The sequence below is a fragment of the Sturnira hondurensis genome, unplaced genomic scaffold, assembly GCF_014824575.4.
Source record: "Sturnira hondurensis isolate 20B ecotype Veracruz unplaced genomic scaffold, ASM1482457v3 Scaffold0013190, whole genome shotgun sequence".
Lineage (NCBI taxonomy): Eukaryota > Metazoa > Chordata > Mammalia > Chiroptera > Phyllostomidae > Sturnira > Sturnira hondurensis.
This window is the reverse complement of record NW_028085821.1, coordinates 1,943,051-1,967,101: the sequence shown is the minus strand read 5'-3', so window position 1 is coordinate 1,967,101 and position 24,051 is coordinate 1,943,051. Positions and strand designations below refer to the sequence as shown.

The following is a 24,051-nucleotide window of genomic DNA, read 5'->3' as shown; positions in this document are numbered from 1 at the left end:
AATAGACAGTAGAAGCCATGTTTACTATACAATACAGTTGCTTTTTATTTTCAATATTAGTTTTGCTATAGCTACTTGTACCAATTTAGAAGGGATTAGTACCAAGAAAGTGACATTTCTTGAGGTACCAGTCAGAGTGACATTTTAGTGTCTGTATAAGAAGACTGATTTTTGGAGTTGAAACTCTGTAATGCAAGGTTTTTAAAATCTTGTTTAAACAGAACTGCAGTATTTCAGAAGGACTGTTTTGAAAATTGTTCTTTTTCTCTTTTGACATAGATGAACTCTGTCTCCATTTCTCTGTAATAAGCATTTTCAGGTGGCCATTTATTGTCCTTAATTCCTCTCCTTTAATTCTTAGGATTTGTTTGTGTATTTGCAAGTGTTTCCTGTGCCTGCCTAATTTCCCCATCTCCTTTTTAGGGGTGTTGGTAGACAAGCATTGCCATTTCAGTTCCTGAGTCTTGGCAAGGTAGCCCAGGGTGAAGTTAAAGATAGAGTTGATGTAGTTGACATTTTTCCTGTGTTGGGCTAGAAGAAAAGGATAGGAAGACACCAGTTCTTTCTCTCCCCCATACTTCCATCCCGATGCCTTTCTTCTCTTGGCATTCTTCCCAGATAGGAGCACAGTGCTACTGATCCCAAGGTAAGATGAGTCTATTAACACCTCACTGTTCTTTTGCCTTTTGTTTCTAATAGACCTAGGCATAATCTTCTAAATGTAAACTTTACGTTTCCACACTTGTAACTTGTCTCTTTCAAGTGACCTGTAATAGGCATTGAAGAATTGCTGCTGCATAGAAACCAAAAAAATGTAAGAGCTTTAGGTTTCCTCTTTACCATTTAAATTAGGTATGTCATAGTGCTCTAGTAAATGGAGATAGGGAATTTCAGCGACAAATGGAGATGATATAATCTGTTCCTGCAGGCCCCTTCTCCGTACCTTAAGCAGGAGTGGGGTTATTCGAGAAGAATTGCATGAATATATTGAAATTATTAGAGGCCATATAGCATGCTGATAAAATTGTTTCTCATTTGGAGGAATAGTGGAACCCTGCCATATATTAAGATTTATCAAATTCTTTATGGTAATGTTCAGGAACATAACAGGTACTCATTTCTCTTTTTTAAAACAAAGCATTTCCTTGTGGGTATGTTCTCTTCATAGAATGGACAACTGTTACACAAGAGTGTAACCCAAATTGGAGCCAACTTTAGTGCCTGGCTTCCCCCAACCAATGAAAAACTAGCCAGCTCCCTACCGTTACTGTAGTGCTGGAACTGATCTGTTTCTGCAACTCTGGCTTAGAATTTAGTGGGCATGTGAAATTGTGCCTGTTGTTTTCAATCTCTGTGTCTCCACAAGCTGTTGATACGTGTTGTCTGTCAGACCTCTTAGTGCTATAGAGACGCAGCAACCAGAGAGAGAAATTTCAAATATCTCTTCTCAGTCTCATCTGTGTGATGTAATTTGGGTGGCCTCTTCGTGTTGGCGATGACCATTGTGTTGGTATCCAACCATTTCAAAGACTGAGATGGTGAAATTGTCACTCAAAGAGTACCTTTATGTGCCTGGCCTGTGTGGCTCAGTTGGTTGGAGCATCAGCACTTAAAGGGTCATGGATTCAATTCCCAGTCATGGCACGTACCCAGTTGGTGGGTTAGATCCCTGGTCGTGGGGGTGGGGGGCGCAGTAGGAGAAGGCGACCAGTTGATGTTTTTCTCTCACATTTATGTCTTTCTCCTTCTCTCCCTCTTTCCCTTCCCCCCCTCCCTCCCTCCCTAAAAGCAATGAAAAAATGTCCTTGGGTGAGGATTAAAAAAAAGTACCTTTGTTAAAAGCATTATTTCTTGCCTCTACTTGCTCTCATATTAGTCTTTGAGATTTGTAAAAACATTGAAAAATTTTATTAACATATGGTAAAATTCACCTTTCTGAGGTGACTTTTATGTAATTCTGTGAGTTTTAACATATATAAACTTGTATTACCACCACCAGAATTAGGATTTAGAATGGTTCCATCGTCCCCCCCATAAGACTCTCTCATGCTGTCCTTGTACTCAGACTTTCTCTTGTCCCAGGCAACCACTGATGATAGTTCTTTATCACTACAGTTTTAACCTTTTGAGAATGTCGTATAAATGCAATTGTGTAGTCTGAAACCTTTTGAAACTGGCTTCTTTCACTTAAAATGTTGCCTTTATTTTATTTTAGTACTTAATACATGTGGTGTTGTTTTTTTTAATTACATTTCATTGGTTTGGAGTTTCTGGCTGAGGAATTGATCCATTGGTTCTCTTTGCAAAAAGTGGGGGATTTTTTCTGGTAATATGCATGCATAAATATGCCCACCTTGATTTAATTGTACAGAGGTCCAGAGTCTTATTTGTATAATTTGTCAAGTCTAGATCACGGATACATTGTAAAGGGATATAACTCTGGAACAGCCAGATGGAAGAGAGGCACAGGGCAGCACAGGTGGGAAGGATTTCGGAGCTTCCATACCCTCTCCTGTTGTGCACCAACCCCTCTTCCCATGTCTCCACGTGTTCACCGGCTCAGAAGCTCTCAGTATATTGTTTTTAAAAATTCATCTAAGTTGTGGAGTAAAACATTAATCCATTCCTTTTTATGGCTGAGTGGTATTCCACTATATGGATGAATGAACCATAGGTTAAAAAAAGTTTTTGTTGTTATAGTTGACACACAATAGTACATTTCTTTCAGGTGTACAACTCAGTGCTTAGACATTTATATACTTTATGTTGTGATCACCATGCTAAGTCTAGTTTGTCACCATGCCAAGTTATTACGATGTTATTGACTCTAATCCCCTGTGCTGTACTTCACAACCCTGTGATTTAATTCTATAGCTGCCTGTTTGCACCCCGTAGTTCGTTTATTTTCAGGAAACACAGTATATCAATTTTTTTCTTGTACTGTCTTTGGTTTTGGTGTCAGGATAATGCTGGACTCATAAAATGAGTTGGGGAGTATTTATCTTTCATTTTCTGGAAGAGATTGTGTGGAATGGATATTATTTCTTCTTTAAATGTTCAGTAAAATTCGCTAGGGAAATTATCAGGGGCTGGAAATTTTCTTTTTGGAAGATTTTTAACTATAAATTCAATTTCTTTAAATAGTGCTGGGGCTGTTCAGTGCTGTTATTTTTAATCAGTCTTGCAAGAGGTTTACATTTTATTGATCTGGTGAAAGAGCTTTTGGTTTCATTGATTTTTCTCTATGTTTCTGTTTTCAATTTTATTGACTTCTGCTCTGTTTCCTTCCTTCTGCCTGTTTTGTGTATATTTTAGTTTTCAGTTTCTGAAGGTAGAAGTTCAGATTATTGGTTTGAGACCCTTTCTGATATAAGCTCTATCTATAATGCTATAATACTTTCCACTGCATCTCACATATTTTAACTATTGATACATTAGGGTTTAGGTTTACTATTTTATTTTCTGTTTCTTCTGGTTGTGTTCTATAACGCTTTCTTTGGGTTATGGAACACAATTTTTTAGTCTTCCATTTTAATCTACTGTGTTTGGCCTCTACATAACTTTTTAGGGGTTGCTCTAGGGATTATAATATACTTATAGTTCATCTTCTTAGAATTAGTATTTTAATACTTCAGGTGAAATACAGAAATCTTTCCCCCATATAGGTCCCCGTCTCCTTCCCCTTTATGCTATAATTGTCTTCTGTTACATCTGTGTGTATTGGAAGCCTTATATTTGCTTTTAATTGCCAATCATTTTAAAGAATTCAAGAGCAGAATAGTTAATTATATTTACCTAAGTATTTACCACTTCTGTTGCTCTTCCATTATTCCTTGTGTTCCATCTCCTCTTCCTGAAGGACATTTAGCAGTTCCTTTAGAGCTGGAAACTAATCTGACAGTTTTTCTTCAACTAAGAATGTCTCATATTTCACATTTATTCCTCAAGAATAATTTCACTGTATTAAGGATTGTAGGTTTTGTTCCACTTCCTTCTAGCCTGCATAGTTTATGATGAGAAATCAGTAGTCATTCAAATAATTAACCCACCTTCCCCTCACAAATATAATACATTGTTTTTTCAGTCTGCTTGCAAGATTTTCTCCATGTAATTTTCAGTAGTTTGATTGTGATGTGTCTGAGCATGTATTTCATTAGAAGTACCTTGTTTGGGGTATGTGAGCTTCTTAAATCTAGAGGTTTATGTCTTTCACCAAATTTGGGACATTTCTAGCCATTATTATTGTTGTCGTTGCTGTTTCTTCCTCCTCCACCTCCTCCTTTCTCTTCCTTTCTCCTCCTTTCTTCCTCCTCCAGTGCACTCAGTTTCCTTTCCTTCTTGAGCTCTTCACATGATTCTGAAGGTTTTGGTATCCCTGGGGCAGTAATAATTTTTCAATATTTCTTGTCTCACCCTGGCTGGTGTGGCTCAGTGGATTGAGTGCAGGCCTGTGAACCAAAGGGTCGCTGGTTTGGTTCCCAGTCAGGGCACATGGCCTGGGTTGTGGGGCAGGTTCCCAGTAGGGGGTGTGCAAGAGGCAACCACACATTGATGTTTGTCTCCCTCTCTTTCTCCCTCACCTTTCCTCTCTAAAAATAAATAAATAAAATCTTTTTTAAAAAACCTGAATCAGTGGGTTGAGTGCCAGCCTCTAAACCAATATTTCTTCTCTTTACTGTTCAGATTGGCTAATTTCTGTTAATTTGTCTTCAAGTTCACTGTCTTCCCATTCTGCTATTGAGTCTGTTAGTATGTTTTGTATTTCAGGTTTTACATTTTTCAGTTCTAAAATTTTTGTTTGAGAATTATTTATATCTTCTACTTCTTTACTGTGATTTTCTAGGTTTCCACTTCTTTCAAGAGTATATGCTCTTATTGGAGCGTTTTATACCTGCTTAAAATCTTTGTCTGATAATTTTACCCAATGCTCTAATGTCTGTGTCATCTTGGTGTTCATTTATGTTGGTTGGATTTTCTCACATGACTGAGATTTTCTTTGTTCTCTCTGTGCAAACAACTTTTATTGTGTTTTGGGCATTTTGAACACTATGTTTTGAAACTTAGTGTCTTGTTAAATGCTATGGAATGATGATATTTTGGTTTTGGCAGGCAGTTTGATTGCAGCTGCAAGTTCTAACCACCTTTCTGTAGGTTGTAGTTTTAATCTCTGTTCTATTTTCCAAACTTTGGCAGTGAATTCTATTTGATTTTTTCCATATGTGCACTACCTAGTAGCCATTGGGGGGTTTATTCCCCTTTTTTAGTATTCAGAATCTGTGGTATGCCGCTTATGGTTGGTTAAATCTATATACATGTGCAGTTCAGGGGCAACCTGGGAGTTTATAAATAATTATAGGTTACTTTCTTAAGCTCTTTCCTCTTTGTCATATCCATGGTTTTTTCTAAATTTCAGGGACCCTTTTTTCTGTCTTCTGTCTAGAGAGCTTGATATTCATTTATTCCACTGTGGTGTGTGCTTTCCACAATTGCATCTGGAGTCAGGTGACAGGGAGACAGGAGAGAAGAATTAATCAGATTAGGCCAGAGTTGCTTCAGGCAGTGAGGGTGGTCCCTCTTTCTCAGAATTTTAGGCTCCTGCTACCTGCTGCTGCCACCCTTGTGGCCAGCACCACCATAGGATGACCTATGAAGGAAGAAGAAGAGAGGAAAAAGAGAAAGATTTATTTTACTTTTTCTGAGTGTTAAGAGCCCCTTTTCCCACTCCTTGGACAGAGCTAGAGGGCTTTTCCTAGAGCTCCCTTTGTTATCAGTGGCCAGGTTCTAGGTTTAAGGCTCCATTAATCCCCGGCTTGGGTGAAACTGGGTATGGGGAAAAATGAGAAACTCACTGCCAGTTTGATAATGTAACAGGTTCTAGCCTCTTCCTAAATGAACCTGCTATTGTTAACTTCTGAACTTTCAGTTAGCTACGCCATGTATTCTGTCCAGGTGTTTTAGTTTCAGGGAGATTAAGAAGGTGGACTGTGCTTACTCCATTTTACCCAGAACTAGAATCTCACTTATGTATTTTACAATGTAATGGCAACTTGAATCTCCTCATGTCAGTTAAATCTGGTTTGTCAATTATATTTTATTGTTTCTTCAGTATACAGGTAGGGGCAAAGTAGGTTTACAGTTGTGAGAATGAGAGACAAAGTTTGTTCTTTATTAGTTAATGTATTATTTTCTATAGAAACAACTGTAAACTACTTTTGCCTCACACTGTGTCTGTGAACCTGCTGTGTGTAACAGCAGAAGCCTTGTTGAGGAGATGATGCTACATTACATGTAGAAGAAAATAGGAAAATTAAATTCTCGTTACAACACAGTTTTCATGAACTCTAGTTTTCCATAATTATATTACGTTTGAAAACCTTTTTCTAGCCCTGGCTGGTGTAGCTCAGTGGATTGAGCGCGGGCCTGCGAACCAGAGGATCGCGGTTCGATTCCCAGTCAGGGCACATGCCTGGGTTGTAGTCCAGTTCCCTGCAGGCCAACTCCCAGCAGGGGACACACGAGAGGAAACCATACATTGATGTTTCTCTCCCTCTCCTTCCCCTCTAAAGATAAATAAATAAATAAATAAATGAATTTTTTAAAAAAGAAAACCTTTTTCTGTTTTCATTTTGATCTGTTTTCTGCCTGAGAATTTCTGGCTTGCCTTTCATTTTGAGATTTTTTAAATTTCTTTATAAACCTTTAAAAATGGTTTATTTCGATAATTAGGTTATTGGTCATCAGAGCAATAGTATGAGGTGACATCCTTCGTGTACTCCTGGTACTCATTCACTGTTGTGGATACTGTGTGCAAGAATTTTAGAAACCTTCTGAAGCATGAGGTTGAATTTATTACAAGACCTAGGAGTGTGGGTGACTTCATCATCTTTGTTTCCAGTTTGTCTGGTAAACAACAAGACAGAGGATCATTTGTTTATCAGAGAATAGTGCTTGGGAAATAAGCCTTTTTCTGGATAGGTCCAGGGTGAAGGAATTAAATATGAAAGAATCCTAGAAATTGCTGTTGTTGATCAGTTGCTGACAGGCAACCAGATCGCTAATAATCTTTTTTTAAAACTGAGCTGGAAAGTATAACGAGGGGCTGACGTGCAGTAGTAACTGAAAACAGGGCATTTGTCTTAGTTTGTTTTGGCTGCTGGAAATACTGCAAAGTGGGTGGCTTATAAACAACAGAAATTTCTTTCTCATAGTTGCGGAGTCTGGAAGTCCAAGATCAGGGCGCCAGAAGAGGGTGAGGGCTCTCTTCTGGGTTGCAGACTTCCCCTTGCATGTTTACAGGGTGGAAGGGGCTAGGGATTTCCCTGGGCTTTCTTTTATAAGACATGAATCCCATTCATGTGGGTTCCACCCACAAGACTTTAGGCACTTCTCAAAGGCCCCACTTACTAAATAATATCATTACCATTAGGGGTTAGGATTTCAGCATATAACTTGGGTGGGTAGGGGAACACAAATATTTGGACATTAGCTAGCTTATAAATGATTCTGTGAAAACAAAAATTGGTATTCTGAGTTTCATATCCATTTCTCTTTTATTATTGGTTGGTAGTTGTAAAGTAGCGTGTAATGAAGCTATTGGTAGAAGTAAAAATTTTGTTGCTGTTTTTATAAATAGATATCCTAATTTGTTGGTTCTTCATTTCATTTCCTGACTTAGAAGTTTTTAAAAAAAGACTTTATTTATTTATTTTTAGAGAATGTGGAAGGGAGGGAGAAAGAGAGAGAAGCATCAATGTGTGGTTGCCTCTCATGCTCCCCCCACTGGGGACCTGGTCTGAAGCCCAGGCATGTGTCCTGATTGGGAATCAAGCAGGTGACTCTTTGGTTTGCAGGCCCTGCTCAATCCACTGAGCTGTACCAGGGAGTGGAATACCAGCAAGAATTTTATTTTTAACTGAAATGATACGATGTTGAAGAAATATGTAACTACCATGATCATGAATAGAAAGAAATTGTGGGTCTTCCAGCCAAGATGGAGGCGTGGGTAGACACACTGCGCCTCCCCACACAACCAAAAGAAGGACAATGGCAATTCAAAAACAAACAAAAAAAACCAACCAGAACGGACAGAAAATTGAACTGTATGGAAGTCCGACAACAAAGGAGTTAAAGAAGACACACTAGAGGACTCACAGGAAAGGCAGTGGCTGGAGGACCCAGCGAAGTGGTGGATTGAGGAGTGGGGCACGCAAGGCTGCAGCTGGCTGATAGGCAGCTGGTGGAGCGGGCAGTCCCACATTCGTGCACAGATAAACCAGGAGAAAGGACTGGGGGCAGGGTGGACTGCAAAACCCAGGGCCCCAGTGCAGGGAAAGAAGGCCTCAAACCACTGATTGAAAACACCTGTAGGGGCTGAGGTGACAGGAGAAACTCCCAGCCTCACAGGAGAGTTCACTGGTGAGACCCACAGGGTCCTAGATGGTATATAAATCTACCCACACGGAATCAGCACCAGAAGGGCCCAATTTGCTTGTGTGACGTGGGGGAAGTGACTGAAATTACACTCAGAGAGTGTAGCAAGCGCCATTGTTCCCTCTCAGACCCCTGCCCCAGCATCGAAACACAGCGACCTGGGTTACCCTGCCTGGGTGAACACCTAAGGGTCCACCCCTCACTATGTAACAGGTGCATCAAGAGAAAAAAAGGACCCAATAGAAAGAACAGATCAAAGCTCCAGAAAAAAATACAACTAAGTGATGAAGCGATAGCCAACTTATCAGATGCACAGTTCAAAACACTGGTAATCAGGATGTTCACAGAATTGGTTGAATTTGGTCACAAATTAGATTAAAAAATGAAGGTTATGAGAAGTGAAACAAAGGAAAATGTACAATAGTGAACCAATAGTGATGGAAAGGAAACTGGCACTCAAATCAATGGTGTGGACCAGAAGGAAGAAAGAAACATCCAACCAGAAGAGAATGAAGAAACAATAATTCAAAAAAAATGAGGAGCCCTGGCTGGTGTAGCTCAGTGGATTGAGCACGGGCCTGCGAACCACACGATCGCGGTTCAATTCCCAGTCAGGGCACATGCCTGGGTTGCAGGCCAGTTCCCAGCAGGGGACACACCAGAGGCAACCATACATTGATATTTCTGTCTCTCTCTCCCTTCCTTTCCCCTCTAAAAATAAATAAATAAAATCTTTTTAAAAAAATGAGGAGAGGCTTAGGAACCTTCAGGACACCTTTAAACGTTCCAACATCTGAATTATAGGGCCACCAGAAGGAGAAGAAGAGGAACAGGTGGAAAAGTTAATTGAACAAATAATAAAGGAGAACTTCCCCAATCTGTCAAAGGAAGTAGACTTCCAGGAAGTCCAGGAAGCTCAGAGAGTCCCAAAGAAGTTGGACCCAAGGAGGAACACACCAAGGCACATCATAATTACATCAGCCCAGACTAAAATGAAGGAGAGAATCCTAGAAGCAGCAAGAGATAAGGGGACAGTCACCTATAAAGGAGTACCCATCAGACTGTCAGCGGATTTCTCAAAAGAGACCTTACAGGCAAGAAGGGGCTGGAAAGAAGTATTCCAAGTCATGAAATCCAAAGACCTACATCCAAGATTGCTCTATCCAGCAAAGCTTTCATTTAGAATGGAAGGGCAGATAAAGTGCTTCTCAGATAAGGTCAAGTTGAAGGAGTTCATCATCACCAAGCCCTTATTATATGAAATGTTAAAGGGACTTATCTAAGAAAAAGAAGATAAAAAATATGAACAGTACAGTGACAGGAAACTCACAGTTATTAACAACCACACCTAAAACAAAAACAAAAGCAAACTAAGCAAACAATTAGAACAGGAACAGAACCACAGAAATGGAGATCACATGGAGGGTTAGCAACAGGGGAGTGGGAGGGAGAGAGGGGGAAGAGGTACAGAAAATAAGTAGCATAGATGGTAGGTAGAAAACAAACAAGGGGACGGTAAGAATAGTACAGGAAATGTAGAAACCAAACAACTTATATGTACGACCCATGGACATGAACTAAAGGGGAGGAATGTGGGTGGGAAAGGTTGTGCGGGGCAGAGGGGAGTGAAGGGGGGGAAATGGGACAACTGTATTATTACAATCTTCAAAATATATTTAAAAAGGAAATTGGGGTGTTGAAGGGACATTTTGTTTATTAAAGGCTTATGCTATTTTTTTAATTCATGTTGTTTGGTTAGATAATATACTCAGATAATTTTGTAAAACTGTACTAGTTTATAAAATTTGAAGAAAAAGATATTTATTTCCACCAGTAGATACGTTAATTAGTCTGAAAAGCTTCTTCTGGCCATAAGCCTTTATGATGTGGGGTCCCGCACAATGTATCGTTTATTGCCCCCTGGTCACTTCCATAGAGGAGGTCTACAGTGGCCACAACAGCACCTGACATATGTGCTCTTATTTGCATGTATCCTTCTTTTTTAAAAAAATTAAAATCCTCACTATCATGTTAAGAAAGACAGTTTCAATTCCATAAAGATGGAAATGCTATAATGGCGGATAAGTAGAAAAATCATTTTAAATCCATTTGGTCTCAGTTGGGAGGCCTTTTTTGTCAGCACATAAATCTTGAAAAGATTTGATTCTCATTATACGCTTGTATAATGTACTTACCCCATTGCTGTACCTGCTGCATTGCAATGTAATTGTTGGTTTCTGTTCCTGTCAGGTGTATCAGTGCTTAAGGCCTAGTGGTGCCTAGAAAATAGGGAAACTGGCTAAATATTTATTAAATAAATAAATTAGAAGCAGGCTGTGGAAATGTCGGGTGTCTAGTATAGGGCCTATTAGGAAAAAGAAAAGTGATGACTGGTTGAGGATACTTTAAGATATGTAGTTGAGGAAATAATTTAAATTCTAGTAGTTGTTGAAGTGCTGGGATGTTTAAGTATCTTTTTTGTGTATTTTTTTCTACATTGCCTTCTAAGGTGATGTGACCCTTTGTTGGGATGGATTTTCCCCTAATCCTCCATGAGTTTGTTTTCGGTTGACTTTTTCCTGTATGCTGAAAGTGACTTGTGCTTCTGCCTCACTGAATAAAATGTTTTTATTATTGTTGGCCGTCAGCACCTATGTGTGTCTTCACATTTGAAGGCATATAGTTACTCTGTCAAAATGTCTTACCCTCTAAATAAATTGTTTTCATATCCAGGGACCTCTGGGATAAATTGTTCTTTATACTTTCCAGTATCTTTTCTTCTGTACTGAAGTTAAATGCAGGAGCAGCTGAGTGAATGTGCATAAAATGGGACTAAGTTTTATAATTCCCTCCCCAGAACACTTTGATGGAAAACTGATTACCTGACTGCTTGACCTGAAGAGTCTTACAGGTAAGAAGGCTCGTGAATGTTTGTATACTTATTAAACACTTTAAACGACACTCTTAGAAAGCAAATAAGTGAATGACACCACCTAGGTACCACTATTTGTAGTTATAGCTTTAGCATTACCTTATTTTTTTTTGCTAGAGTTGCCATATGTTACAGCTATTTATCTTTTTTTTTATGTAAAGTAGAAAATAGGAAACAAAAATTTTAGGCTTCTTTGCTTTTTACCCTAGAATTTGTGTCTTGGTTCAACATTTTTATTTCCAGGTAAACCAGAATCTTGATAAATGTCACCAGTGTAGAATAAAGAACTTATTTATGTTCGTATTATAAGATGTGTGAAAAAATATTTGACAGTTTAAATTTTGTGAACTTTTTACTCATACCATTTTTTAATATGTAGATATTTGAAATGCAGGAGTTTTCTTTTTTTTTAATAATGAAAATTTGTTTGAGTCCTCCAGATTTATCATGCTATACTTAAAACCCATCTGGTTTTAAGTATAGGGAGGTTTTGTGTGTTTGTGCTTGTGTGTTTGTTGAGTTCTTCTGTGTGAAGCATTTTACACGGATTATGGGATTGTGTAGTTTAACCCATTAAAGTGACTGAAGTGTTTATGACTATATCTCTGTTTTACTGATGAGAAAATGGGCCTTAAAGAGATTGAGGTCATACAACCAGTGAGGTTTGAACCCAGGGAGTTTTTCTAAGACCTGTGCTGCAGAAACCTTCCTGCCTGTATACGAAGAGCCACCGCATTAGAGCTTCAGCACCAGGCATGCACGTGAAGGGTATTCTGAACAAAAATATGTCAGAATAACCTAGCCTACCTACAAAGGTTGACACAATTGTTACATGGTGGAATTTAGGTAAGAAAAATACTACTTGCGGAGCATTCTGCAAGGGACTAAAAAATTAACAGTGACGCGTCAGAAGCAGGAGTCAGTTGATTTATATAGCAAAGAAGCTGTCAAGGAAGTAACTGTCAAGCTGAAGGAGTTAATTGCCTTAACCTTACTCTGGTGTGAATAAATTGAAGGCAGTAGGGTGGCATATATTTGTGATAGGTTAAGCCAGAATGATAAAATAAAGGTAGATAAATCAACAAGATTACATAGCCTTCAGGGGGATTTTAAAGGAAATCAAAGATGACATTGCAGAACGATTGACCCAAATGTATAATAAGTAGGTTGTGCCAGAGTACAGATAAGTACAAATGTAGATAGAGTCCTAATCTTAAGAAAGCTTGAATAGCCCTCTGTAATGAGAGACTGAACCGAACCTCCAAGGTAGGCAATCTTCTATACTCTTTAATAGGATCGGCACACTTTTTATAAAACAGGCCAGAGTGTAATTATTTTAGGCTTTGCAGAGTATATGGTTTCTGTTGTAATTACTTAACTTTGTCATTGTAATGCAAAAGCAGCCGTGGGGAATATGTAAAGGAATAAGCATGGCTGCTCTTCAACCACATTTTATTTATAAAAAACACTGAGTCGGCCCTAGCTGGTGTGGCTCAGCTGGTTGGAGCATAGCATTGTCCTGTACACTGAAAAGTTGTGGGTTCAGTTGTGGTCAGGGCACATGCGTAGGTGCAGGATTGGTCCTGGTCGGTCAAGGGAACCAATCAGTGTCTCTATTATATCAGTGTTTCTCTGTTTTTCTCTCTCCACTCCCTCTCTCCCCTTTCCCCTCTCTCTAAAAGCAATGAAAAAATGTCCTTGAGTGAGGATTAATAAACAGTAATAATAAATAAAAATTCAGTCAGTTTTTTGTCCATTGGACTATAATAATGGATAGACTCCCTCCCTAGACATCATTAAAAAGCAGCCTTGCTCATGGTTTCTCAAGGGAAAATAACATATTTACAGGTAGAATCAAATTTTTGAGTAGATAATTGGGAGGTACTTTATTGTAAGACTGGAAGATGCTGCACTAATAGTAATGGTTAACATTTGGATGTGTATTATTGGCAGACAATATCATTAGCACAAGTTTGCCTGACACCAGTGCCCAAGTCATTAATCACTGAAATACATCTCAGAGTACCTTGCTGAATGCCCCCTCTTTTTTCATTGAAGTTCTTTGGACAGAGAGTTGAATTTGGGCACTGATTTATCTTGGGTATAAGATTAGAAGTAAAGAATAAATAGGAATAGCCTATCTATGAGAAGCCGAGAGTCACTGTGGATTCTCTGAATACCTAGGACATACAAGTCAATGTAGTATTTAGCATTTCATGAAGTGTTCTTTGGAACACTTGGCTTGAGTGTGCCCAACATGGTGACAGCCCATACTTTCCCCCAGTGTCTTTATCATTCAACCCTGGCTCCCATTTGTATAGTAGAGTCTGTAATGGCTGGATTGGGTTTAGAAATGGGGTGGGAAACAATTAAACTTCCTCATTGCCATTCATATACCTTTTTTTTTTCTTTGTAACCCAAGGATCTGATTGTACCTTTCTGACAAAATGTTTTATTAGATTTGGTGACTAGTTTGTTATAAATGTTGATTTGTCTTTTTTTTTCCGGTCTTGTGTTGGCCTTTGTCCTTCACTTTTGTCTACGGAAAACAAAGAAATTGGGCAAACAACAATTTTATTACTGTTCCCTATTTTTCTATTCTTACTAGCAGTGATGGTAATAACAACAGCCATTAAATACTTCGTAGTGGAGTTGAGATTTGACTTGAGATCTGTCGGACTCTTAACAGTATAGTTGTAACTAGAATGTTGATTTCTTTTGATACTGTGGGTTTGCTTGAGGAATAGGAGGAGGAAGCAAGAACAGGGAGTTTTGAAGTGAACTGGAAAAGAAAGTTCTGTTTTGTAGCCGATGGAAGGAAGCACACTTTGGAAGAGGAGACAATGGGAAGAAGGATAGAAACTGTAAATGGAGCCAGCCAGACCTAAAGAGTTTAGTTCCTGTTACCAAAGACCTCTGGTCCTTTGGTTCCTTGAAGCGCTTCAGCAACTGCTGTAGTAGAAATATTTTGTTAGCATTGCCGATATAACGTGAAGCAGTTTTCTGTTGTAGAGGATGTAGTTATATCCTAGAGCTGGGCTATCCAACAAAGTTGCCAATAGCCACATTGGACTAAATAGATTAATTAAAACTTAAATAAGATTAAAATTTTAGTTTTCACTTGCCACATTTCAAGTGCTTTATAGAACAGTTCCCTGTTGGGCAGCACCGTTTTGGGGAACTGAACGTTCTTATATACAAGATAACTACTATTCACTGTAAGGGCTGGTTTGGGTCTCGAATGTCCACACATTCCAGCGTTTGTGTGGGAAAGTGTGTGTTAAGTTCCTGGAAACTGTTTCATGTCAATGGGTTTTTTTTTTATTCTGCATTCTAAAAGTTGATAGCTTTGATGATAAATAAAATTTTAAGGATAGGCCATGTATTCTTCCCAGAGTGTTTTTATGAACATATTTGGATTAGTATTTTCGATTCATAATAGAGACAGTAATAGAAAATGGCAATCTGGAAGGTAGAAGTACTTTAAAATCATTATATTAGAGATAATTGACTTAAAAGATATTTTAGCTTAGAAAGGTACAACCTGGGAAGAGATGTTAAAGATTGAAATTTGCAAATTAAAACCATCTGAAAAGTAAAGAGTTCACCTAAAATCTAGAGTGAACATCCATTCTTAGAAATTTATTTGAGGTAAACTAAAATTAAAAGAAAATGAATTTTGATTCATTGATAATTAACTTACAGATCTTAGTAATAAGTAGTCTAGATAGAATGTGACTGCCCTGGGTGGCGTGGCTCAGTTGGGCATTGTCCCGCAGACTGCAGTGTCACCAGTTTAATTCCTGGTCAGGGGACACGCTTGGTTTCGAGCCCCGTGCTCTGCCCCCTGTTGGGGTGATGGCAGAAGGCAACAACACTGATGTTTTCTCTCCCTCTCTTTGCTCCCTCCTTCCCCCTCTTTCTAAAATACATTTTTTTAAATTAAAAAGAAGCCATTTCCTTCTCCCCAGATTTCTACTCACCATAATTTAAAAAAATGTATATGACTTACGGTTATAGAGCCATAAATAGCTCATCATAAAATTAGGTGATATCTAATTTTTCTGGAAACCACAAGGAAGGCTAGTCCTGGCCGCCCATAGCTTATTTCTTAGGTCCTTTATTAACCACGAATTACTGGCTAAGACCATGAGTTTATTGTATTCCTGTGCTCCTGTTACTGGAAGTTCAAAGCAAAACTGCTATTAAAAACCCTAGATTCTTAGATTAAGAAGTAGAGTCTAGGCAGACAGAACAGATAAACATAGGTTGCAAGTTGTTAAACTGAAATTTAGACTTTTATCTAGTGGAAATGCTAAGATTCTATAATTTTGAATGAATAAACTGGCAATGTAGCATTATCGTTTTTAGGTATGGAAATCGTTAATGAATGAAATGTTCCAGAAGAAGCACACAACTTCTCAAAATTTGTAACACTGAGCTTTTAAAGCGGATTTCTAACATATAAGGAAAAGCAGTTGATAACATGACTGAGGTCTCTTAGCCTCTCAGTGATAAGCTGTTAGGTGTTTTATCACATGAGTTAAAACAGAGAAGACACTATTTATTGTAAAGTATAAATTATAATGATATATTAATATAAAATAATATAAACTTAATGTTGCTAAGGGAGGAAATGTGAAAATTGGGTAAACTAGTCAGTGGGACATAAATTGTTTGGCTACATAAAAGGATGGTATTTTTACATCTTCTGAAAAATTTCTAGGTTTTAAAAATATTATTGACTTTCCAATTAACATTTTACCACATTGAATTAACTCCAACTTAAATATATTTTTTAAATATTTAAGATAATGGGGGAGAGGTTATAGTATGACTTCCCCCAAATAAAGAATTACACTCAATTATAGACCATACAGGAACGCAATATGACTCTAAAATCAATTACATTGGGAAGTCGTCTAGAGCAGTGTTTCCTAGGCTTTAATGAAATACATACAAATTATGTACAGATCTTGATAAAAATGCAGATTCATATTCACTAGATCTGGGACTGTGCCTGATATGTCTTGCATTTGCAACAAGTTCCCCAGGTGATACTGATACTGTCTTTATTTTTTATGTTAATTTATTGATTAGAGAGAGAGAAACATTGATTTGTTGTTTTCGCTTATTTATGCATTTATTGGTTGCTTCTTGTATGTGTCCTGACCAGGGATTGAACTTGCAACCTTGATTTATTAGGATGGCACTCTAACCAACTGAACTACCTAGTTAGGGCAATATTGTCTTGCTGAGTGAATATCAAGTAGAAGAACCTATGATTATCTGAATATTTTAATATTTTTAAATTGTATCTTTTAAAGATTTTATTTACTTATTTTTAGAGAGAGGGGAGGGAGGAGAAAAACATTGATGTGTGAGAGAAACATCAAACATTGACTGGTTGCCTCTTGCACGTCCCCAACTGGGGACCTAGCCTGCATCCTTTCTGTTCATAGACCCACGCGCAGTCCACTGAACCACACCAGCCGGGGCTACCTGAGTATTTTTAAAGTAATCTTCTGTATCAGCAAATCCATCATTTCTAGTTGCTCAGTTCAAAATACTTTGGAATTATCCTGGACTCTTTCTTGTTCTCTAACATATACCCTGCATTCAATCGTGTCCGCAAGTCTTTATGGCTGTAGTTTGGAAACACAGCTGGAATCTGAGCACTTTTCATCATACTCGCTACTACTCTGGTACAAGCCAGTATCTTGTGCCTCTAGATAATTCCAGTAGTTGCCATGATGGCCTCTGCTTTTTGCTTTGCCACCTCTTCTGTTTAAAATCCCCTGTAGGCCTGTCTCACTCAAAGAAGCAAATACCTTAGTCTTTAAAATGGTGCTTGATTTTAAATGTTCTCTTAACTCTCTGTCCTCATCTACTTTTCCTCTCATGCACTGTATTCTAGCTACATTAATCTGTTTTTGTTCCTTGAACACACCAGACATACTCCTCTACTCTGCCTTTGGACTTCCATATTTGCTGTTCTTTTTGCCTAGAATTCAGGTCTTCAGATACCTACATAACGCTCTTGCTTCTTTCAGATTGTTAGGTCAGCATGTCACTTTGTGACAAAGGTTTTTTTCTAAACACTCTATGAAATAACAACTTCTCCACTTTCTCACTTATTAACCATACTAATTGTATGGCTTTAAAAAATAATTGTATTGTTTTATTTTTCTCTACAGCACTTCTCAACATTTAATGCACCATTTTACTTTATCTCCCCCAATAGAATATAAAGGCAGGACTTTGTGTCTTAATCAGTTTTGTACTTGGGCCGTTGCCTAACAGTATGTCTGTAGCACTCACTAAACCTTTGAATAAAAAAAAAGTCCCACAGTATATTGTTGAGCCTCTCTTTGAGTACCTTCACTGATAGATTATTCTCCCTCCCTGTGGAGCATCCCATTTCATTTGAAGGTAACTGCTAACTTTCTCCTTAATCTTTAGTTCTTCCAGGCTAAACGCTCTCACTACCTTACCTTTCGATATATGATGGTGTGGTTTCCAGGGCTGTCACCATTGTAGTCACCTTCCCTGGACCTTCATTTTGTTTGTCCCTAGAGAACAGCACTGGCACTAAAACAGAGGTTGTACATGGAGGCTGAGTGAGGAGTCTTCCTCTCCAGTTTGACATTCTGCTCTTTCTAAGGTAGACTGTGATTGAATTGACTCTTTTTAGATAACTCTATTCCTGACTCATTTCTAACTCTTAATCCACAAAAACCTTTAAATTATTATTACATACAATATTCTACTAAATTTCTTATCTTCTGCTTTATAGTTGGTTTTTGAACCAAAGTCAGGCCTCTGCATTTCTTCTTATTTACCTAATAAAGAATATTCCTGGGCAGTGGATTTTTATTTATTTATTTATTTATCTTTAGAGGAAAGGTGAGGAGAGAAACATCAATGTATGGTTGCCTTTCCCTGCTGGGAACTAGCCTGCAACCCAGGCATGTGCCCTGACTGGGAGTCGAACCACGATCGTGTGGTTCACAGGCCCGTACTCAATCCACTGAGCTACACCAGCCAGGGCAGCAGTGGATTCTTTTAATGTAGAAACTAGCACACATAAATTATTTAGGAAGACTTATTTTTAAAAGTACTTAATATACATGTGGGAAAGTGATAACAGATGAAATTATGATTTCTTGTGTCTAGATATTCCATAAAGTATTTGAATTGTTCATCGAGATCATGTCTTGCATCAATTCAAGAAAGAATTCTAAGAGTTGATTTAAAGAACTTTTACCTCATATCTTTGTTCCACTTTACTAGCAGATTAATTCCCTTCCCCGCATTTCTCTTTTGCCTCTTGTAATCACCTAGGCCAGAATAATCTCTGATTCCTTCCATGTATTGTTATTTTTTAGTTAGTTAACAAATCTCAGAGATTCTTGAACTCTTTAATTTCTTGCTTTTCTGCCCACTTCACTGCCAGTTATCCTAGCTGTGCAAATCTCTCGGCTTCTAATGTCTCTCCACTGAAACCCATTCTGTGCTTGCTGGCAGGTCATTCTTTTAAAAGAATCACTTACATCACTTTTATCACGTCAGTCTTCTTCAGGGGAATCTGTAAGATCAAATTTAAACTTCTCATCAACCCTTAGGGATACCTGTATAATCTAACCCTACTTGATTTACATTGCTCTGCTTATTGCTGTCCTTACCCCTCACTGTAATCTTTCAGGTGAACCTCTTGGCATACCTGCTCCTCCTTCCTCAGCACAGACACATGTACTCTTACACGTCCACTCGCTCATTCTTGTTCTTGTCAGATTGGCCCAGCTAAATGATGTTTTTTTCCTTTATACTTTGTTTCTCCTTTATTGCCTTGAATTCCTCCACACATATAACCTATCACTTTTGTTGCAAAATTTAGTCCAAATTGATCTCCTTTTTTCTAAGCTCCAATTATATTTATATGTCTGACCACACAATTTATCATTTAGCCTTTGTTGCTTTAATACTTTTTAAAGGTTTTTTTCCTTTCAGTAAGACTGTGTGCTTGATGGCAAGGACTGTAAGAGTATACTGGATTATCCACAAAATTTACTGGCTTGTACTGTTTTCTTTGTTGTGTAAAACAATTTCTCACAGTTTTGGGTCTTTTTTGTATTATTGGAAGAAGGCATACATTAAAATTCTCTATCATAATTCGCCCTATAGGAAACCCCTTTTCAAGGAGAAATGAAGAAGAGAACTGTATATACCTTAAATGTGGGAGATCAGGAGTGTGAAGATATGGAAGGTAATTTTTCATTTTTATAAAGTTCTTATGTTGAAAGCAAAACTTAGTGTATTCAAAAACACTTAGTGGGTTCACTTGTATACATTTCAAAATATACAAGGGTTTTTATTTTTATTTTTATTTTTAAATTCTGAAATAAGCTGCCTGAATAAGAAGTGCACACGTTTCCCCCCTCCTTTCATGTTTTATTTTTGATTTATCAAGGTTTTTGGTTTCTTAAGCTCTTTTTCTTGTTGAATTTTTGCTTCCTACTTTTGGATGAATTACATACTTTCTCTGTTAATGTTGTTTTTGTTTTGTTGGTAAAATAGTGGTGGTATTTTCCTCTGTTCTTAAAGTTAATTTTAATCTTTATGACCAATAGTAGAAGAACCTTAGAACACTTTAACTCGACCATCCTGTTCTAGTTTTATAGGTTGTAGTTGTCCATCATTTTGTTTGTTTTCCTAGACACCACAAATGGTATTTGATACAGATAGAATATTTGAGGGGGTCATTTTTCTCCATTTCTTTTCTTCTCAAACAAACCTGTAAGTTCCTCTACCAGCATGTATGTTGGTGATAAAGTCTAAGTTTTTGTATTTATTTTTTTCTTCTCAATACTATTCAAATATAGATACACAATTCTGGATTGATAGTTCCTCCCCCTCTCTTTGCACTTAATTTAGTCAATTTTGCTATCAAGAACTCTTTTAAGCCTTGTCATTCTGTTTTAGATTACCTATCTTTTCTCTCTTTTGCTCTTAATATTGTTTTCATCATGAATGTACAGCTTTGCTACATTGCTCTGGGCACAGGTTATTTTCATTTCTCCTGTTTGGCATATCATTTGTTTATTTTATCATTTCCCAGCAATTACTGCTTTAACCATTGCCTCTCCTTTATTTTTCATTTCTGGACTTTAACCATGTTAGACTTGGGTCTGACCTCATGTTCCAACCTCTCTTTCGTGGGTGATACCTCTTTGTGTGTCTCTTACAGTCTGAGTAGTTTTCTTTCTCTTCCAGTTCACAATTATTTTTTTCTTCTGGGTCTGGTCTGCTGTTCAATCATTCTATGTAGTAGAATAACCCTTAGAGTTATAACTTGGTATATCCAAATTAAAAATGTACATATGTGTTGATCTGACATACTCATTTTAGGAATTTAATCCTATTAAATTCCAATATTTAAAGTCAGTGTGTATCTAAATAGAGCTATAATAAACATAACATAAATATAAAAATAAATCTAAATAAATTCGTGTTTCTGCTAATTCTTACTCAAGGCAGTTTATTTCCTCAGGTGTGGTAATGTTTGACTATGAGCTCATAGATTTAATGTGTGGAGTCTGGGGGGGCTAAATTAGGATGCTTTCCTGCCGAGGATTTGTATCTGTTTTTCCTTGAACCTTTGCTGGAACGACTTTAGCACCACTGAGGGTCTTGGCTTAACGTGGGAATCTCTCGGAAAGCTTCCTACTGAGGTTGGTCCTAAGGGTAGTCTTCAGATCTGAACACTAGTGTGGGTGTTTGCTCCCAGGAAGATCCCAGGTTTTCTGTTTGCTTAGTGTGTACTGTTCACATTTCAACTGACCATTTCTTTATTTTTGTTTCATTTTATGTTGAATTTTGGAGTTGCCTTTATTTATTTTTGAGTCAGCAATGCATAATTTTGTATGTTGGTAACATTGCTAGTGGGTGTTTAAATTAGTGCAAACCCTTAGAGGTATACTTGGTATATCCAAATTAAAAATGTATTTATGTGTTGATCTGACATATTCATTTTAGGAATTTAATCCTATAAAACTATTAAAGTAGGAAATTAAAAAGTTGTTCATTGCAGTATTGTTATAATAGCTAAAGGTTGAAAACAGGTGAATGAATGTTCATGAGTAGGTTCAACAATACAAAAAAAGCAGACTGGTGCGTATAGTGTTCTAGTGTTTGTGTGAAGGAGATTTGAAAGAACATGTGTTAGGATTTGCTTGGCTATGCATTAAGACAAATTTTGGGAAGAATGGAGAGGAAACTTAACAACTATGAAATGCTGGGTGGAACTGGATGGATGGGGGTAGGTAGATATGAGTGGGAGAGTTGTCACTGTGACTTGTTTACTTCTAAATTTTCAAGCCATGTGATAATTTTAAAAATAAATTCATGAAAAATTAATTCCCCTATTTAAAAATATAAATTGATATTGGGAGTATTGTGCTCAAGGAATGTTTGTTACAATGTATCTAGATCTAATTACTTCATAGTAGAAAGACCCTTTATCATTATCTAGCCCATGACATTGCCACAAACGTAAGTCATTTGGCCTGGCGAACTGAAAAGAGTATATGGCTGCTTTCCTTCACAGGAGAAGAAAACAAAGATAATACTGCTACCACTGTTCTGTTGTACCGTGACGCTGACAGATGTCCTATATGTCTTAACTGCCTGTTAGAGAAGGAAGTTGGTTTTCCAGAAAGCTGTAATCATGTCTTCTGTATGACCTGTATTCTTAAATGGGCAGAGGTGAGTCTTAAATATTAAAGAAGTTTTAAATATTATATATTTTAGCTTCTTGTCATGATTTCATTCCACCTAGTCTAAAGATTTGATGCTCCTTTTCATAAATTATTTCACAGCAATATGTGTTCCCCTTACTTTGGAAAAATTTCCCTGAATTATTCAGATTCCGTCAGTATATTCAGCTTTTGTTCTTTTATAAACACATTTAAATAGATACCTTTAAAAATTTTTAATAACTTTGTAGGCATAACAGATTAAGTATTCTTTTCTGGTAGAAATACAGTTACTCATCTTCAGTGTATTTGATTATCTTGGGATAATATGTCTTTACTACTAATATGTTCTGTCTGCTTCGTGTTTTTTATTTTCGAGAAAATTTTTACATAGATTATTTGATTTCTTGTTTGTAGCAGCCTCGTGGGGTAACCAGTGCAGATGTAATGTCCTTCCATTTTACAGATGGATTTATAAATTTGGATTTTTGCATTCTGTAACTTGGCCAAGGTTTCAAAGCTTAAAAAGCAGAAATTAATTTGGAACTGCACTTTCTAATTTAGTCTGAACTAATTTCAGAGTCTGAGTTAGAGATATTAGCAAATTTCTTCATAGATTGTAAATTATTAAAAAACAGGACACTTGCAGACTTTAATGTATTTATTGTGTTGACTCAATTTGGGCCTACATAATACTGGTACTGGTCATAGTACTGATACATTGAATATTCATTGTAAGGCCTATTGTTATGGGTTATGAAATAATTCATTGTCATATTGATGCTATATGTTCAGAATTAGTACTTTGTCAGTGTATAAATATTAGTAATGGAGGCAAATGTCAAATATTAACATTAATTACATTTAAGTTGTCTGATATCACGAAACACATTGGAATTACTGCATTTTTCAGACTATAAGACGCACTCTCCCCAGTTTGGGAGGAAAGGGGTGTGTGTCTTATATTCCGAATATAGTTTACCTGACTCTCTGGGGGGGGGGGGGGGTACAGCAGCCTATGTTATTTATGTTATTAAATATTTTACCACATTTTTTGCTTCAAATTTTTTTTCTATTTTCCTCCTCTAAAACCAAGGTGCATCTTATGGTCTGGTGTGTCTTATAGTCCTAAAATACGGTATTCACTAATTATGTAATTGGGGTCTCAGAGTTCTACGTTGTACTCATATTTTCATAAGTAGCGTGGAAAGGAGAATATAACTGTACACTGACTATAACTGAGGTTTGGGGGGAGGAGAAAAAGATGTGTACTAGTTGAATTTGTAGTCCAATACTTGGAAACAGTTCTGTTTACGTTAAAACCTAACCTGGTCTTTGGCAGAAAGGGACTAAGGATAGGGGAAAATGTATTTAGGGGAAAAGTATTTTGAGTTTAATTTAATTACTTGATGTAATTATACATCTCTGTTTGCAGGAGCATTGACTAATGAAATGAGAATGCTTATTCTCAAAGGTGACTTTTTTTTTACTCTTCTGGTCCCAAGATTATGGCCAGAGGGATAGTACTGTCACCAAGAATAATTTGGAGGTTGCCAAGGACTTGTTTTAAAGTGTTTTCAAGTCTGACCGAGAACTCTGACATTTAGATAACAAACAAAAAGAATGCCTATTCTCTACCACCCAACTGAAGATTTCATCTGTGATGAATTTAGTGCATCTGGGTTTGCTTTGTGATTAAATGTTTTTAAAACAGAGATTTGCTTCCAATAGAGAAGCAGTATTACCAGATGGGTAGAAGGCTCCAATTTAGTGCTTCTCATGAGATTGTATTCAGTGACTATATAATTGTGAAGTTCAGCAACATAATCTGAGTATGTGTTTTTCTTTATGAAAATTAGAATTTATAAAATAAAGACAATTCTCCATCCTTCCTTATACTCTACATCAGGGGTGTCTAACTCATTTTCACCGGAG

The 24,051-nt window shown here is 37.2% G+C and overlaps 1 protein-coding gene across 4 annotated transcripts in view; it reads left to right on the top strand.

Moving 5' to 3' along the window:
• SCAF11 (SR-related CTD associated factor 11) overlaps nucleotides 1-24,051 on the top strand; it is a 76,443-nt gene that overhangs the window by 11,585 nt on the left and 40,807 nt on the right. For all 4 annotated transcript variants that reach the window (XM_037061089.1, XM_037061087.1, XM_037061088.1 and 1 more), the window contains exons 2-4: nucleotides 11,288-11,341; nucleotides 19,547-19,628; nucleotides 21,969-22,126. In XM_037061089.1, the coding sequence (XP_036916984.1) occupies nucleotides 19,568-19,628; nucleotides 21,969-22,126 (219 nt within the window). In that variant the 5' untranslated portion in view covers nucleotides 11,288-11,341; nucleotides 19,547-19,567. The remainder of the gene's footprint in view (nucleotides 1-11,287; nucleotides 11,342-19,546; nucleotides 19,629-21,968; nucleotides 22,127-24,051) is intronic.